Below are 19,498 nucleotides of genomic sequence, written 5' to 3' on the forward strand. Positions count from 1 at the left end.
ATTTTGTATATATATAACAACAAAACTTTTAATAAAATGTGCTCCCCCTCACACACGAGTCGATAGACTGAAGTGAAAATGCTAATGCTAAATGCTAATTCCTCTGCAACAGCAACACACTGTGTCCACTGACCTAACAGCAAATCGCTCACATTTAAACTGATGTAAGCCAGGATGCTCCACTTTACTATGATCACTTTTTTCTTTAATCCACATTAGTCAAAATGTCAACTCGTGTTCACACTTTGAAGTGTTCACTTCACAGTTAATTTGTAATTGAATGCACTGTAGCTACCGCATATGTACTTTATGTGTGTGTCTGCAAGAGTCTGCCACTTTTGCAGGGGGAAACAAATTATATTTGCTGCCATGCTGTCCAAACGGTTCTCTCCCCTCATTTATTTACCAAAGGTCAATGGCATGGTGGCATCTTGATATTTATTTCACCCTTTTGCTAAATCTAAAATATGTATTCTTTGTCTTTTTTATTGATAACTTTTTTGCTCAATACTATACAGAAAAGTCACTGTAAGAAAATAAAGGGAGTTTTTATTATTGCAAGAGTTATGTAATCATTTTGCACTCTATGGGATTTACCTTTGGATATTTCAATACTGTTATACATGGCTGTTTCATAACGATAGACCTGAGCCATAATCATAGAAAAAAAACATCATACAGTAAATAAGAGTGCTGACTGTATTCATTGCTATTTTTGCTTGACTTGAGCTCTAAATTGTTCTTATCACACTTAACACATGACAGGCCAATAAATGGGTGACAATGGGTCACAAAGTCAGCTATTGTTTACATGGTGACTTAGCAGCTGTTACACAATAGCAAGCTTGTTATGCATAAAACAACCATTGCCAAACACAAGCTATCCTCGTCTGTGTCCCTCCTCAGCCCGTTTCAGATCCTGCTTCTGTCTTCACAGGATGGGCGATGGATGAATGAATGAATCGGCTGCATGGTTGTAAACACATTTGTAAAAAGAACAAAAAGACCCACCCAGCAGTTGATAGCTGTTCTCTTTTATTTTTAAATAATACTCTGTAATGATTTTGGAAAAAAAGAAGATAAATCTACAAAGAATCTCACTTCAGCTTTGAAAGACCACTCCAATCCACAGTGGCTTCATAAAATATTAAGGCACTTAAGCCACATTGAAAATGCATTAATTACATTGCTTTAGACAGAGGAGTAGGCTATCAAACCAAGTGCCATCTGCAAATAAATGATGCAAGGCCTATTCTCAGAACTTACTGCAATTACTGTTAACCAAGTGGTCCCAAGCACACCATAGTGAAGTTTAGTTCATTGTTTATGAAGTTGTTACTCTGACTCTCGGTTTAATGTTTTCTTATTTAATCCAATGCTGTTCATACATTTTAACTGTGGCTTAAGGCTTAAGCCGTCCAAAACACTTTTGGGAGCTTTCAGTATTCCAGAGCAGTTTTATACTTGTGCAGCTTCTTCATTTCTGAAAGTTGTCACGCTGGAGCCTGAACGTTTGTTTACTATGCATACAAATTTAAATAGATTTCCACTAAATTGGCAACAACCTGCCATCTGTTTATCTCCATCTGTTTGTGAATGTTTTTCATAAACCCTGCAAAATCAAATACCAACAACTTACATGAAAATGTAAATCAGCTTATTGCAACAAATAAAATATCTTTCTTTAACATCAATCCCATGGAAAACACTGATTAATGTCCCAGTGAAATAAATAATTACAATTCTATTCTTGATGAAAATATTACAGTGTTTATTGTCAATAGCTTACCATCATTCTCTTTTTAAAATTCCTGTGCCCTTATAATCTTCAGTTAAAATCTGAAAATGCACTTCCTCCCTGTAAGCTAACGACTATTCATCTCAAATGACATATGTTAGACGGCTTGGGCGGAGCATCTGTTAACTCCTCCCCTTCGAATGTCAGTCTGCTGCCAATTCCATTTAAAAACGCAATGGCTGTTTTTATGCATCAAATCAATTCGCAGTGAAAACCACAAGCCACACCCACTATTTTTTCTCATTTCAAAATTGTTTCACTCAGAAATGCGTCAGAATACGGAAGTAAAAACGATCGCAACTTCCGGTTCACGGGGACTTTAAACATTGTACTATTTAAATGTAAGTCCCTTTGCATAAAGCGTTCTCCAAATATGCAAATCTTTGTAAGAGAATTGTGCATAACAAAAATCTATGTGTGTAATTAATTCATCCCTAGTGTAGCCTGCACACAGGACGAAGCTGTAGTGTAAATTCACGGACGTGCAAACCAACACGGCCGATCTTTGACACACACATTAAATCCCATGAAAAACTGAAGACATCCCCAGATGGACACCCACTTGGCATGCTTGCCACTGCCCACATAAATAATGCCGTGAAGGACACGGTTTCCAATTGGAGGCTATCAACGTGAGAAAAAGCAGCATGTTTTACCTCAAAACAAATTGTTAATGTTCAAACTTGAGTTAAATTTGTTTTTGTGCTTTTTATCAGTACTTCCCCATTGTAGTGAAGCATGTAAAAGCTGAATGTTTGTGCCTAAAACCGCCGAGGTTTAACGCCTCAAACCTTTAGTCTGTTCGTGGGATGTAATTGTAAATGTCACGTGTGATTTGTGCTGTCGTGTAATGAGTGCAAAGTTTCACTGAAGGCTTTTTTATGACTGCAAAGTTCAGTGTCTTATTTCATGTTCTCGGCAAGAGTGCCGTGTAGAGCCACGCGGTTAAATCAGACGAGCCAAGCTTGATGCTGTCTCTCTCCTCGCCTGCATTCGGCCTGAAATGGTGAAGATTCCCACTGTCCTCTCCCATCTTCTCTGTCCCGGGCCTGTCCTCTCCATAAAGAAAACCACTGCGGAATAAACTCCGACCGCTAACACTGTAAAACTTCCACCCACCAAAAGCACCAGCCCAGATATGTACATGTCATTCAGAGCCTTCCCAGGTTTGGGCATGTGGTAGGCCAGGGCCATATCCAGGAGCACGGCCCCACAAATAAGCAAAGAGATTCCTGTGATCAACATGACCAGAATGTCGGACAATCCCCCGCTCTTCAACATGTCGATTCGCCGCCTGCTGCGTATGCAGTTCATGTCTTGTACTGCAGAGCTCAGCAGCTGCTTGAGGAGAACGGCCAGGGCGAGAAGGCAAAGGGCCGTTCCGGCTCCAAGCCTCCACTCGCTGGAAAGACTGGTGGTGGTGGAGAGCAGGCCTACGCCACCCAGGCCGCAGCCTAAGATCAGGCACACTGAGGCGCAGTAGCATAATAAAGATTTGCGTGGTTCATTGAACCACCAGAGCTCCACTTGCTCCTCCAGGAGGTTCTGTTGGATGCGGGCCGGGTCAGGATGCGGGTGGCCCCTTGGAGGGGAATAGTCCTCCAGCTCTGACATGATTTTTGCTGATTAATGGTGCTCAGGACAGATGCCAACTGTTTGAGGACGTCTGGCTAGACTTCCTAGAGAAAACAAGGTAATAATGTAAAAGATGCCATGCGTACAATTGAAATGAATGTAATTTTACAAATCAATATATTTTCTGTAATACAACCTTATACAGCCACAGAACGTACGTGTTTGAGTATTTAAGTAAAGTCATAATTTTTGTTTCATTCTTTGAAATAGTGACAACATTTCTTCCTAATTCCAAATAAAATTAATGTTTTATTTAAATTTATTTGCAGAAAATTGATCAAAATAACAAAAAATGCAATGTTTGTATATTTTAAATACTGCAAAGAAAGCAAGTTCATATTCATGTTTACACAACACAATTAAGGATCAGCTAAACAATGAATATATGATGAAATAAGCCTGATTTTTCTCACAACTTTAATCCTTCACATTGCTAATGGATGACTTTGTTATTCCTGAGGTTTGTGTCTGTTGACTAGACTGAAACTGCTGCAGTACACACAGAAATGCTGATGGAAAATTGGTTTCTTCATTTTTCCCTGGTTGTATATAGAATAATAAAATGTAGTCATTAGAAAAATAAATAAAAAAGACCAGCACAGGGTTGGCATATTAATAGCATATCGCTCTTACCACTCCCCAACACATGCAAATTTAATGACATGTTGCAAATATTATGTAAAGCATTTGGCCTGATGTTGTTTGTACTTGGAGATACAGAACTTTTTGTTCAAAACAAATGTTTACAAACCCAATCTTATCATTACATTGATGTTGATTTACTATTACAGTTTTTTTTCAATTGCTAACATCCCTTTGACCAATCTTTAGCCACATTTTCAAAACTCTAATTGTGCATTTTCTCACATTTCTCATATATCTATCCATATCTATTGATCTATAATAGAAGGATGGTTAGATGAGGGATGGCTGGATGATAGATGTGTGGATATCTATCTAATATAGACAAATGTACAGCTTTAATTTATTGACAGAAAATTCACAATGAACCCCACCCCCACCCACTTTTGCTGTAATTGTATGGTAACGGTAGGTTCTAGAAACAAACTTTAAGTGCTCATTGGTAGTAGAGATGTGTATGTTGTTTGTGTAAAAATAGAATTAATCAAGATCACATATTTTTTATACCAAAAACCGTTACATTGTGCCCCGCTCTCCCCTATCAAAAATGAATCCACACAGAGTAATTGTGATACAGAAAAGAAAAAAAACTATTTTACAGCACAATAGAAAAAAGGTGTGTTTACAGCTGACTGAATTATAAAAAAATGACTTTCATATTGTATGTTCTATACAGGTCGAACTGAAACATGACAAGTAATGCAGTTTTGTAATGTCATGATTTGTTAGCATTTTGACAGTCTATGCGCTATGATTGACTATATGTTCCTGTTGGATAGAAAACTAGTGCTAATGTTTTGACCTAATGACTCGATTTTGAATCAGGTTTGCTGAGTTTTGATAGAGTTAGCATATATTGGAAAAAGGCATTCAGCATTTTGAAAAGTAGAGTTTGTATTTATTTAACAGAATGTGGTTTTGGCAAGAAAATTAACTATTTAGCTAATTGTGTGACGTATAGGTGTGTTACTGTGTTAAGAGTTTAGAAAAAGTACTTTAAGTATTGGTAAACGCTTGCTAGCAATTGAAAAAAACTGTAAACAGAAAGTTTTGGTAGGATGCAGGGATTTTGGGTAATACTCAAAAGGCATTCATTACATCACAGCAAAAATCTACAATGCAACATGAGTCATCAATACTTTTTTCCATTCTCCCTAAAGAAAATGACTGTACACTTTAAGCGTCTAAGTGTTTGTCTGCAACAAAGTTCAATTTGGCAACTTTTTGGCCTACTCCAGCAAGTTCTAACATTCAAACCAATTTACACTGTGGTCATCTGTCTTAATTTAAACACTTCTGAGCAGTTTAAAGGCTGTTAATGTGACTGGGAGCACTGCGTTTGGTGAGAATGTGTGTAGAGAATAAAGATTTTAAATAGTGTGAGAAGACTATTTTCCCCGCTACGGGCTCAGTCATTAATTCCTTTACTAAAACGCCTCTCCCTGTGGTCTCCCTGACCCTCAAGGTTACATGACAGACAGCTTCTCTTTACAATCCCGTAAGTGCCACTGCCTTCAAAGTCAGCAGTGCTGTGCCTTCCAACTGCATTCACTCTTAAACTAAAGTACAATACATACAGTACATTACAATCACAGACCAAAGTGTTCTCTTAGTGCTATTTTCTTCAATCTGCACAATTTGTTCAAAGTGTATGTCGCACATATGTGTCCATGAGGGTTGTGTGTGTTTGTGCACTTGTGATCATCAAGCTTTGTTAATTAAGTCCCTATAGACTTGCCATCTCACATACATGCTGCATCCCTGTGACTGAGGTGATGCATGAAGAGAGAAGTAAAAACAAGAAGGCATGTGAAAACAAAAGCATCAAAGTCTATTCTAAGATAACAATCATTATTATATGGCTCCCATGGTCATGGAAAATCAAGGAAAGGTGTGTCAGGGAAAATCTGTATAAAGATAACTTTTAAACAGACATTATGAACAACTGCATAGATCAGGAAATTAAGACATGAAAATATGTTGGTAAAAAACTATTAATAATTGATATCTGTTCCTTGATAACTGTTAATATTTCACAGTCATTCACATAATACAGAGCTGACTTTCTACATTTTGTACAAACTGTACTTTTTGTTGTACAATTTTTGGGCCTTCCGAATAATTCCTAGTAATGGCATACAAATACTGTAAAATATATTGACATCGATCGGTGTAGTACATCCTGCCCTATCCCATTAATCTTTATTTATAAAGGTCAAAAGTACCTGCAGTGCATATTAACAAGCACCCGCCCTAAGTCCAAATAAACTAAATAAAGCTGGTATGAGAATTCTTGCATCATAGTGGTTTTAACCTTCTGAATTATAGAACATATGGGCAGCTCCAGCATTATAGATGTGACTTTTTCAGTCAAAACTTGAACATTTCTCAGAGAATGTATTTATTACAGATGTATTCCACCATCTGTTTACTAAACCCCTAATGATAGAGTCCAGACATCTGAAAAATATCAATCTATGCACAAGTTTTCTATTTTAAAAGAGGGAAAAACTCGCGTGTTATGGATGCGACAAAAAAGGAGGCACGTTTTTGAGAGACAACATACTTTGTAGGATTTCTGTGAGTTAAAATGTGCAAACCAGAAGAAATAATACCCAACAAATGGAGAAGGGATGAAACCAGATTTTTTATCTTGACATCTGCACGGAATTGCCCAAACCAAACATTGTTTATGTCATGTTGTATACTGTAGACATACTCACCCTACAAAATTAGATGCTGTCTGGGATGACACTCTTGTTCCATGAGCCGGATGAGTAGTCGCAGGTGCATTGGTATGAACTCATTCCCCGAAAGAGTGCAGAGAGAGAGGATGGCAGGACTGGAAATCTTGAAAATCACCTCAGGGTTCCATTGAGCTTGATTTGAGCTTATTGTGAGTCCTTCACCTTATTGCTTAATGAAAATAATTTCTAAAAATAAACCGCCTTTCAGTTTTGATTTTGCAGTTGCTCCTTGGGAACTCTTGGGAACCTCTTGAGCTTAGTTATGTCAGTGATAATTCAGCAGTGCAGTCCGGAGTATATTTAGAAGATCGCTCGGACGAACACAACCATGCGTGCCAAGAAATATGACTGTAAGCCAGTCTGACATTAATAAGACAAGATTAACTAAATGTGCAAATTCTTGGTTTAAAACAAGTATTAACACTAGTCACATTCCATAATATTTATATTGAAAAGGCATTGATGGAAAAGCTGTCAGTATAGCGTCCTTGGTGTTGCACTGCCATACAAACTAACCATCAATTTACATAGCAGTCCACTGTATTTCTGATCACCTACAAGGTCTCTAAGGCTGTTTCATATGCACAACAGTGTCCCTGTCAGTATGTGAGTGATCCTCTAACCAGGACAGAAATGTTCAGGTTTAGCAACATCCTCATAGCCATCTCTTTCTTGGTTCATGTTGCTGTCGGCTACTAATGGTTGGTGGCTTCCTGGGAGATTTAAATAAAACACAGTCTACCGCGACAGGTGTGAATGCCGAGCATTGTGACAGACCGGGAGCACTATTCATTCTTTAGTAAAGCAGTACACTGTGGTTTCTCCGACTGCAGGTCTCTGATGTATCTGCAAAAGAAACCATTCATAAAACAGGCTCTTGTCTCCGGTCACCATACAACAGCTGATGCCTTGTCTAGCATACTCTTCTCTGCCTGGTCGCTAGACAGAGACAATGGAGCAAGTCTCTGGGTCCTTCTCTAAGCAAGCACGGGACGGGTCGCTATCTGTCTGGAGACAATAGAAACAAAGGATGACAGTTAGATGTGGGGGTGAAAGATATGCTTGATGTGTCTAAATCTCAAGGATTTAATGAATTGTTTTTGTTTGTTATAAATGGTGATGTTCTTGAAGAGGTGAGCTTTTCAGTGAGTCTGTTTCTTGTTTAAATGCCATGAATGTGTCATGTCGTAAATTTGTCATAGGTATAGTTGACAATAGGTAATATATTGGGGATGGTTTAGGGTGGAGGACAACAAATCCACCAGACATCATAGTTATTCATTTGTTTCTATTCACAAATGTAAATATGGGGATTATGTTTAGACTAAAGAAATTTCAAAATAATTCAAATTATGGACTGACTGGATCATTGAAAGGCAGATTTTAATCTTTTCAGCAACATGTTGCTGGAGGGGAGGGGCAAAAACAAGTTTCCAATAAGCCCTGCCCTCACAAGATAATATGTGACAGGAAGAGTTGTTTGAGAGGGGAAGAGGTTTACATTTTTTATTAAAAAATATTTATGAGGACACATTAATAAAAGTTATGAAGTTACTTATAAAAACACACTATAATATTTCATTAAATAGTACATTTTGACTTCATGGTGACTTTACATTTTTTTGTAATGTTGACGCAATAGCCCTGTGGTTAGTGAGCCGACATATAATGAATTGGCTGCTTTTTCTTTGTAATTCAATCAAAGTAGTGCATTTAAAAAACATTTTTAATAACAAATTTTAGATGTGTTTTGTTCCACAGGTGGGTTTGCAGACTATGGCCATTAACCAATTCCAAGAACGCAAAGAACACACTTGTATTCTCGCGGAGACCGGTCTTGCGTTCTTTACTTTCATGCGTTCTCTGTTCTTGAGTATTGGAACCAGACTTTGACGGTTATTGATGACGTAGAGAGAGAACACAAGGACACAAGACCGCTGAAGAGTGCATATTGAGAAACGGGCTATATCTACCCATAGGTATGGGTACCGAAATCCGGTATTAAACGGGCCCCGGGGCAAAATTATGATTATCGAGTTCAAAATTATGAAAATTATGAACTCGATAAGCTCCGCCCTTATCAGTTCTGCGATCGGTCCTCTGGAAAAAAAATCGTATATGTTATTGCTACATTAATGTTATCTTGCGCATTTTAGCTTAAAAACAGTTTCTAATTTTCAATAACACCAAGAATTTAATCTTTGGCGCATGCATATTCGTTCCGAGCAAAGCTTGTGTCTACACAGCGCACACACGAATAGCCGCACAGAAGACGCTCTTAATTCGCGATGATGGAGGAGAAAACTAAACGTTCAAAAGTGTAGTTACACTTCACCAAAGTTGATGCTGACAGTGACAATGCTCGTTGCTACAAGTGCAACAAAACCCTTGCTTGTAAAGTAATCTGTCAGAGCACCTGTCAAAAGTGCATCATGTACAGACAGAGGCCCAATCCCAATTCTACCCCTTACCCCTACACTTTACCCTACCCCTCCGTTTGGCGCGTTCATGTGAAGGGGTAGGGGTGTCTCAATTCTCTTTTGGTTGGAGGGGTAGGGGTAAGGAGAAGGGCCAGATAGCCCTTCAAACGAAGATTTTTCGGGGCCTCACTTCAAACGAAGGGCTAAGAGAAATTTCCAACATGGCTGCTCACTCGAGCAAGCAGACCCATAAATGTAAGTAATTTTTGCCATTAATAAGGATTTTTGTGACATTTTTTCATTTTATGTATGTTACATGCAATCTTGTGTTTGTATTTACGGTGATGTTCTTTTAATGTTTGCAAAAAAAATCGCTAAAGTTTGCTAGCGGACAGCACTGATTGCACGATATTTGAAAATATATTTTTATGTCATATACCCGGTGCATCGGCACATGTCCTCTGACGTATAACGTTAGGAGCTAGCAATGACGTATGATGGCATATAACAGTGTAGTAGTGGTGTCCCATTACTTAGCGGAGAATTTGTAACCCTTCCCCTTGCCACTTTGTTTCAAGGGGCAAGGGGAAAGGGCGAGGGGTAGGCGAAGGGGTAGAAAATAGAATTGGGATTGGGCCAAGATGTACTTTTTTTGACTGCTTAGCCCAATCTAGTTCATCTCTTGATGCCCCATCTACGTCAGGTATGTATGCTGAATGCTAACAGACGTTACTTGAACTCTGACATTATTTATATAATATATGCTAATGCCATTCACCCTATTTAAAACAACTGTAAATTCGATCTAACTGGTTTCCATAACCTAAACTATGCTAAATCCACATGGGTGGAAAGAAGTCATAATTCTGTTAAAGCAGATTAAGCAATGTTAATTCTGAATAAAAATAGGACAAAGAGTCGATAAGGATTAAGATATTACAAATAGTTTTTAAAAATTATTTATTTATTGTTAATTATGTTAATTCAAATAAAGCAATTTTAATTCTGTTCCTATTTTGTTTCTTTTTATATCAAAAAGTACCGATAAGAATACTGTTAAAGTACCGGACTGATAAGCAGTATCGATAAGAGTAGTAATACTCTTATAATATTAACGATACCCATCCCTATCTACGCATAGCTTCCCAGCAAACACAGTATGTTCTGACGATGTCACCAGTTCGTCTTCATTTGGTTACCGTGACATTACTTTGTGACCACGTTCTGAGGACGTCTTGGCAACGTTCCATTTCTTAGAATTTTTCTTACGTTCCAGAAACATTGTAGCCACGTCCTCAAATAAGGTTGTGAATTAATCCCATGGAGAACGTTGTAGAGACGTGGTATACTGGGCTTCAGATAACCTGGACACTGGACATTTGATTAATGAATTTGGTCATTTCTATTCATTATGTTCTTATATGGAAAATGTATGATCAACGTAAAATCTGTTACATTGTCAAAACGAATGCTATTAATCACATCTATTAAACTGGAGTTTATTAAGATACAGCAATTAAAAGAGCTGCGCGCTCGCTTCATTTAAACATTAACGGTCCTTTCGTTTTACCTCACTGCATGATATATTACTTTAGTGGTTTAATAATATTCTTTATTTACTTTATACCTTACAGATGTGAGAGTAAACACATATTTTACTGATTTTCGATTTGGCACGTTTAAATGAACGGACCCTGATGTTTGTGAATGTAACCGAAGAAGCTTTTGATTGTTGTATCTAAAAAGGGACATCCTGCTAAACTTATTTGGTAAAACAAGAATATAATGTTAAGCTTAAAGATAAGGTTTATTCATCTCTGTCATGGTTCTGCCTCGGGGCTCAAAGAGCATGACAAGAGAGGGCAGAATCATGACAGAACCTCATGTTTCATGTGGAGGGAGGTAATTTTGGCCCTTATGGCTTGCCATACTCTCTCTGGTCTGGTCTCTGTTCCCGCCCTCTCGTCTCCTCATTATTGTTCGTTTATTGTTTCATGCCCCACAGCTGTCCCCCTCTTGATTTGATCCCTTTATAATGCCCTTGTGTTTTCTATCCTGTGCTGGTTCATTGTTACGTATATGCAGTGTTGGGTGTAACTAGTTACTAAGTAATTAGTTACTGTAATTTAATTACTTTTCCCTTGAAAAAGTAAAGTAAGGGATTACTCTTATTTTTTCTGTAATTTAATTACAGTTACTTCTGATGTAATTAAACTAAATACTTTGTGTAATATGTGTGTGTGCAGAAGAGAAATTTACATCAAAATTCAAAGTCTAACTTTAAAATCTGTGCTTTAATGTATAATTCTCACATTTGTAATTAATAATAATACTTTATGTAGTATTATATTATTTATTTGAATGAATTAAAAGAGCCGTTTCATGTCTATCCTTGAATCACTTAGCTAATCAAGGTTGATGTAGGATATAGAAAGTAATTAGTAATAAGTAATTAAATACTTTTTGAAGAGAGTAACTTGTACAGTAATCTAATTACATTATCGAATGTGTAATTAGTAACTAGTAATTAATTACTTTTTCAGAGTAACTTACCCAACACTGCGTATATGTATGGTGAGTTCCTGTTACGTGTCCAGTCCAGTCCAGTCCAGTCCAGTCCAGTTCAGTCCAGTTCAGTTTAGTTAATTAGTCCTTGTTAATGTTATCTTCAGTCTGGTTTCAGTGTAGTTAGTCTTAGTCCTGTATTGTCATGTTGTGATATTCCCTTGTTTTGTTATGTTACCCCCTCTTGGGTTTTTGTTTTGTCTTTTATTAAAATGTCTTGTTAACCCCTTACCCGCTGTCTGTGCCTGGGTCCTCTGTCCTCTGTTTTCTGACACATCTCTGTCAATAAATATCTGCTTTGAAACCTCCATATTGTGTTGAAGTCTTTTGTTATTTATGTCATTTACTTCAGTATCTAAATAAAATGCTGATGTACAGTGCTGTGTTAAGTTTAAGTAATCATTCTACTTTCAAATTATGCATAAAATTGAATCTTTAATGCACAGATTAAATCACAAATTAATTTAATCTTCCATGTGAGGGACGATGTGTTTAAATAAAATTATAAAAAATATTTTAACTGTTTGGTTGTTGGGACATACTCGTCACGTCCCAGAAACGTTATTTGGTACGTTGCTGTGATGAATATGGTCTGTACCATTTACGACTTCAGGAGGTAATCACCACGTCTCAGTAATGTCCAATGTTACATCATCACGACGAATATGGGAATCACAAAGTTACATCGCTGGAACGTTATTTGGTACGTCGTGGCAACGAATATGGTCCGGTCCAGGTACGTCGTAACAACGTAACCATGTTAGCTGGGTTAACACTGTGTCTACACTAGACGCCATTGTTAAACTATGCATAAAATCATAATTAATTCATTAATTCATTACATTTAAAATAGCGCTTTTCTGGGTACTCTAAGAGCTTTACATGGAAGGGGGAAATCTCCTCAACCACCACCAATGTGCAGCATCCACCTGGTTGATGCGACAGCAGCCATGTTGCACCAGAACGCTCACCACACACCAGCTTACTGGTGGAGAGGAGAGAGTTACGAAGCCAATTAGTACATAGGGGGATAATTAGGAGGTCATGATGTATAGAGCTGAATGGGCGAATTTGGCCAGGATGCTGGGGTTACACCCCTACTCTTCGAAGGGAGTCAGGACCTCGGTTTAACGTCTCATCCGAAGGACGGATATTTATGTACAGTAATGCTGTCCACACTGAATGCGGCATGACGCGACAAATGCCTCGTTCTTAAGAAGACACGTGTAAGAGGTATATGTTGATGATCAACACAAAGTTTTACAAAAAGACAGTTCATAATGTCATTCAGATAATGCCCAAAGTCATCATAAATAAACAACAGACTCCAAATCTAAATTTCTATTAAACTAATTTCTACTCATCCGAAAAATGTGCCGTACCTGAAAATGAAGGATTTAATCATGGACGATTTTGTCTAATGAAGATTTGGGTCCTTGAGGGCCACGAGTGAGCCGTCACAGCTATGCTTCTAGCTGCCCCTCTGGTTTCTCCTTCCTGCTTAATCCACATTTTATCAGCCTGTGCACATGGCTCAGGTTACCGTCAGGCATAACCTCAGGAACAAACCGCAAACACCAGCTGGCCTGGACCCTGACTTCATAGCTGCAAAGCACTATCTCAGATTCCACCCTTCATCTTATGTCTCGTGCTCTTTTCTTTATTTCTCGCTTCTGAGTAAACTTCTCAGTCAGGTTATCTGCCCGCCTGTCTCTTTATCTCCAATGCACTGCTGTTCTGTTACCAAGAGAGAGTTATTATGCATGAAAATAAAACTCTGTCGTAAAAGTTTGCATATGCCATGTGCCTGATTCTATCATTTCAAGACGGTGTCATTACCTCCTCAGTATCCCTCACTTTCCTCTAAAGAACATTCGTTCATTCCAGCCCCTCGACGCAGCTAGCTGTTACGTTACCGCCACAATCCGTAGGAGGAAACAAAACACAAATTGAGAATGTCATTATAAAGAAAGATGACTCAATCTTTCTCTGCGCGAAAATGCCTCAGAGTTTTTTATGTATGATTAAGTCAACAAGCCTGGTTTTATGGGTGTGCAAACATTGTACAAAAATAGGAAACATAATCTGAGTCATATTTCTCTAAAATCCCTACGCATGTCAGTACTGTAGGTAGTATTCTGTCAGGTAAAGTGTATAATATTTTGTATTCACTGCCATTCGTTGTCTGATTGGCACAGCTGCGGTATTAGGTGCTAATTAAATCACCAATTAACAAGCCCCTCCGCCCAGCTCCACACTGCTGACAAAAGTAAAAACGTTCTCCTCTCCTTCCCTCCCTCCCTTTCATTTACATTTTCAGCTTTTCTCAAAACAGCGACAGCATCCAGAATGTTCGGTTCTGTCCTCCAGGCCAACCGAAATGTGAACATAGCCCATAATGCAATACAAAGCAGGGCAGTTATCCAACTCGGCCACTGAGCTCCACTCTTTGCCCTGACCTCCATCTGTGACATAGACACCAGCCAGGTTAGACACCTGGGTCTGTTCCTTCACTCTCAGGGCACGGTTTCATTCTCAATGTTTCGTCTAGCCTCTGTCACAGAATAGTCCAGAACATCCACACGCTTTATGGTAATGTCGTACTGGCATTTTTAACATCTGTGTGCTAATGGGAGCTGTCAAGAAAAGATGAGGATAGAGACATGATTTTTTTCTGGCATCTGCAAGCACGAGATGACATTTTGCTCTGAAACGTTGTCAAAACCCTGTATTAGAATTTTCAAAGATGCTTGTTCCTGCACAGGGTACCACATGCTTACAATAGTCATGTACCCTAATATTTACTCCATGATACGCCAAGATACTTCAAAGAAAACCAATGGTACTGCGTGACCAACAATCAATGTTAGAATAAGGAGAATTTTCTTAGGGCTTCTGTATTTGCTTAGTGTTATTTGCTCTCTTTTTTTTACAGGCTGGCTGCATTTAAAACATTTCTTTGTATGTGTGTACGTGTCTGCATGTTCAACAAAACCTAATATTGTCATGAAAGCAATACTAATAGAAACTATTTTCCAACCATAATGTCACATTCCTTGAATCCATGAATTGTTAAAATATAAAACAAATACATTTTCACTGTAAACATCTTTTTACACAGCATGGAAAAGTAACCTAAAGCATTTAAACAATTAGCTTCCCTTTTATTTTACAACACTGAACATGATAAAGTATACAGATGAGAGGCACATTCTTAGGGTTTGGCAAAATCACTACTAAAGTTATTGCAGTGGTAGACAACTTTTTCTGCAGCTACTCTTTACAGTTTCATTAAATTCATTATTACTGCATTTCCTGGTAATACTCTACAATTTGCTACAGATTTTTCTTCACATTGTCCATTAAAAAGTGCAATTGACTTAGTAAGTTGTGAGTTACTGATATTACTTTATTAATAAACAATCAAAACCCTCAGTAACACTTACCATGGTTTTATTATAGTACAAGTGTAGAAGGATATTTTGAATGGATTGATTAAAATCGGTTGTACTGTATATACCACTTGTTTTATCATTTACTACAAATATCACAGTTATTTGTACACAGTATTCACACAGTTATCACAGATATGGTTACTGTGGTGAGACAATGGTACGCTTTACTACAAAATACCACAGATCAATTATGGTTGCTCTGATTTTCGTCTGAACTGTACACCATAATGTAAAGTGCTATTAGATAATAGTATAAAACAAATTTATCCTTAAGATATATCCTTTATAAATGTATTCCTGGACTGATCTTGAGTGATCCTGATCGTGAGTAACGTTACGTGAGTAAAGTACAACTTTCAAAGTATCCTTTTTAGAAGGAAGCGTTAAAACTCCCGGACAAAGTTTACATTCACCTGCCCTAATATACGAAGGTGCGGATCTTGCGATCAGTCATTTCTAATGTTTAACTCGCGAATACATTTCCATTTAATCGCAATCTGATCATCTTTTTCAATGTTTGCTATCAGATCCGGCTACGGGTTTAGTTCTTACCTGTGCCGTGCTGGTAGGCAACGCCATCCCGAACCACCTCAGCCTACAACGAACACAGTACGAAATACACAGCTTCCAGTCTTTGACTGTCCGCTAAAAGAGACGTCAAGTCTTAAAGTCTTAAATTAAATCCAAGTCTTGATGTCAGTAATTCCGATCATGTCACGTTGCAATTCCTATCGTCGCTCTGTCATTGCAGGTGCATTGCTCGTTGAGTCCGTACTTTTGCCCTTCGCTCGGAGGTGCGGTCTCTTCTCATTGCTACTCTGATCGCGGAGCTCCGCTCTCGGTGTAGTTCAGTTCAGCTGGGAGTGTTACCTCGCAGTTCCACTCCGCTGGGACACCTGCAGCGATACAGAGACGTTGGTCTTTAGGTCTGGCGTTAAATGACGCTAAATGAAAACATCAACCAGCTCCTTTTATTTAAATAGTCCAGCATCCCACGACGAAATGGTCCTACCTGAAAAGCCTGGCTGAGTTCTTACCTGCAATTACAGTAACGTTATGTTAATAATTCGATTAGCCTACTACAGCTATGCGTTAATTCAATTTTAGCCCATAATAAAAGCTACCCAGCTTTAAAAATCTATGAAATCTTATATAATATTATTACATTTATTTTTCTAGCGTTAAACAATAAACATTACCTAGTGCTTATATAACTGAACAGGTCCATAGACTCACAGGGGTATGTGATATCGTAGGGAGGAGCCTCAAGGATATCCAGGTTCGATACGTTTTATATGGCCTATCATGTGATATTTGTACGGTTTGTACCACATAAAATAATACTAACCATCCCTGTGTTTGAAAAAACAAAGACACGAAATAAAGCTAATGGTGTCACAACAGGATTTACTGGTTTTACTTGGTTAAAGCAGGAGTTTACATATTGTACATAACTTTGCAACCAAGTTATAAGACTGTTACTAAACTCTGCTTTAAAAAAACGTTTGTGACTATACATTTTTCTATTGTACTTGTATTTCTGTAAAGCATGGTTTTTCTGAGAAAAATTTGTTTTTTTATTGGCACAAATAGTTCAGTACTAAACATCATTTATCTGAAAATGGTGACACCCAGTGGTTCAATAAGGTGACACTTTACTGAACACAAGCACCAGTCAATGTACAGTATATTACAAAAATGCAAGTGCCCAAAATACAAATGAAGTCTGGCTTTCTATTGAAAATAAACGGACAGACTGTGTAACAGGTTTTGTAATGTCTTTCCTTGGATCTGAGACAAGACTGCGTCTGAAGGGTTATTTCAACAAAAAATGAAAAATCAGTCATTTACAAACCATCCTGTCATCCATCCTTCAAACTCACCCTCTGCGAGGTCACAGGAGGACTGGAGTCTATCCCAGCACCTCAGGCAGAATACACAGTAGATGGATAGCCAGCCCATCACAGGGCACTCACACATCTAAAAGCAATTTTAGTTCAATTGACTCATATTATATGAATTATAGTTCATAATTCATATTATTGCACAGTCGACAACGCATGCCACCTTCCTATTTCATTGTTTTGATCGATGTATCAAGCAAAGCTTTTTTAATGCACATATACATACACAAGCAATCTATTATTAACTAAACTACACTACACAATGTTAACTTCATTGTGTTCAAATAACACAAATCCTGCAGCACCTTCATATTATGACTGCCATGTAATTTATACACACAATAAAAGCCTTACAGTAAACAAATATTGCCGTTTTTTGGCCGTTTTGGCCGTTTTGTTTTCTTTCTCTGCCTTTTTAACTTGTGAGAGATGTTGGCATCACCACCTCATGCCGTCTGACTGGTCCTTCAGATCTTTCTTGCTGTCCCATAGTCTCATGGGCTCCTGGAATAAGGCTTACATATTTATGAAGGTCATTCATGAACCTGTGTACCGATCTTTACTCATCACTCTGCTGTCAGGGGGTAGGACAACACACACACATTTTTCGTCTCTATGTGGAGTTTGGGCTTGATTTGAACGGTGGTCAGCTCTGGGTGTTGTTTCTGTTGTGGAAACGGTCCAGTTCTTTCTCCATCCACCCGGAGGAAAGCAGATATGCTAAGCATTGATTTCTCTCCTCAGCCATTAGTGCTGATCTATTCCCTTTCTGCTTCATCTCAGGCTCCTTCGTATTCTAATTGCCGGGCCTTGAAGTGACATGCTACGTTTGTACAAGGCCGCTTTCTGTCAATGCCATGCCGATACACGTGTTGTCCTGTCTTCAGCTAAACTTTGATGTTGCATATTCTAGACTCCAGTTGTGCAGTAGTGGTGTTTTATAGTACAAGTTAGTAATCCAATCCGGTGTTTGTTTTAATGTCAATTTTTCGTGACTGTATTGTGCTATTCCTTTTCACATTATGATATTGAACTGATTAGGTTCTGATTATGTGTGAAACAATTCTCATTTAGCTTGAAGTTTGCAGGGTAAAGTAGATCTTCACTATAATATTAAGTTACCAGCTGCCTTAATTTTTTTCATGTAATAACTAATATTTTACGTTGAATTAACTCAGGCAGCCGGGTAACTTAATTTTTTTAAATTGAAACAACAAATACATTTTTACAGTGCACTGTACAATTTTTGTTGGTTCAAATAAAAATAATAAGTTACCTGGTTGCCTTAAAATTTTGAGGTAATTTAACTTAAAAATATTAGTTAACACAATGAATTTGATGCAAACTCGTTGTGTTGACTAGTATTTTTAAGTTGAATTAACTCAAAGTTTTGTATTTTTTGTATTGTTTTTTACAGTGAACTCAAAGTTGCACTTTTTCACAAATGACTTTGTCATATCCGTGGCCTGATTATTACAAAATTGTATTATTCAAACCTCTAATCGCTGTCACATTCAACACTCCCGATAAAAAAGACGAATGTATTCCCCCTATGTTTAAGAGTTTATTAATTAATATTAGTGACATTCTGTTTGATCATCGGTCTAATTTTATAGCCAATTTTATTTTTGTAGCTTTCTCCGCTCAATCCAATTACTTCCGTGGGGAGTGGGGGGGGCTTGTTGGTTGTGGTTCGGGGCGTTTCATTTGTTGGGACTGTGTGGATCTGGTCTGGTTGGTCTTGTTTTGTGGTCGATGTCGGACAACAGAGGAATAAAGTTAATTATGCCATTACTACTTTTCCCTGGTTGTTCCTCTGTTGTCTGTTGTTGATCGCGGAATGAGACCGGGTTGGACCTGCACGGTTTCGGCGGGTGGGGCTTCCTGGGTCGCGGCTCGTGGGCTCTCCCTGTTCTTCGTGAACGTTGCTCGGTGGCTTTGGTCGGGGTCACTGAGTGCAGCCATGACACGTCAGAGGAGATCTGGCCCTCCCGGCTGAGCCTGGTTTCTCCCGAGGTTTTTTTTTTCTCCATTATTCAGCATTGGAGTTTGGGTTCCTCGCCACAGCAGAGCAGTGCAGTGTTGGCTTGCTCACCGGGAGACTGCATTTATTTATTTATTTATTCATTTATTTATTAGATATTATTTATTATAATGATCTTGCTTGGTCTATAAACACCATGCACTGTGCTGTGTTTTACCTTTCTGTGTTTTTCTTATTTGCTCCTGTAAAGCTGCTTTGGAACAATGCACATTGTGAAAAGCGCTATATAAATAAAATTGAATTGAATTGAATTGAACTTCCACAAGATGATAAACCCCAGTCCACATC

General features: G+C 38.1%; 1 protein-coding gene across 3 annotated transcripts; it reads right to left on the reverse strand.

Moving 5' to 3' along the window:
• Positions 1 to 131: 131 nt before the first annotated feature.
• LOC130557012 (transmembrane protein 125) lies at positions 132 to 16,562 on the reverse strand. Of its 3 annotated transcripts, XM_057338416.1 has the most exons (5): positions 16,462 to 16,526; positions 16,275 to 16,299; positions 15,815 to 16,158; positions 6,799 to 7,830; positions 132 to 3,477 (listed from the first exon to the last, which is right to left on the reverse strand). In XM_057338416.1, exon 5 carries the CDS (start codon positions 3,410 to 3,412, stop codon positions 2,744 to 2,746), a length of 669 nt encoding a protein of 222 aa, XP_057194399.1. In that variant the 5' UTR covers positions 3,413 to 3,477; positions 6,799 to 7,830; positions 15,815 to 16,158; positions 16,275 to 16,299; positions 16,462 to 16,526; the 3' UTR covers positions 132 to 2,743. The 3 variants fall into 3 exon arrangements, with proteins under 3 accessions (XP_057194399.1, XP_057194400.1, XP_057194398.1); XM_057338417.1 differs by having other exon boundaries at positions 6,799 to 7,826; positions 15,815 to 16,299; positions 16,462 to 16,562; XM_057338415.1 differs by having other exon boundaries at positions 15,815 to 16,299; positions 16,462 to 16,562.
• Positions 16,563 to 19,498: the final 2,936 nt, after the last annotated feature.

Source organism: Triplophysa rosa, linkage group LG7 (genome assembly GCF_024868665.1).
Source record: "Triplophysa rosa linkage group LG7, Trosa_1v2, whole genome shotgun sequence".
NCBI classification, from domain to species: domain Eukaryota; kingdom Metazoa; phylum Chordata; class Actinopteri; order Cypriniformes; family Nemacheilidae; genus Triplophysa; species Triplophysa rosa.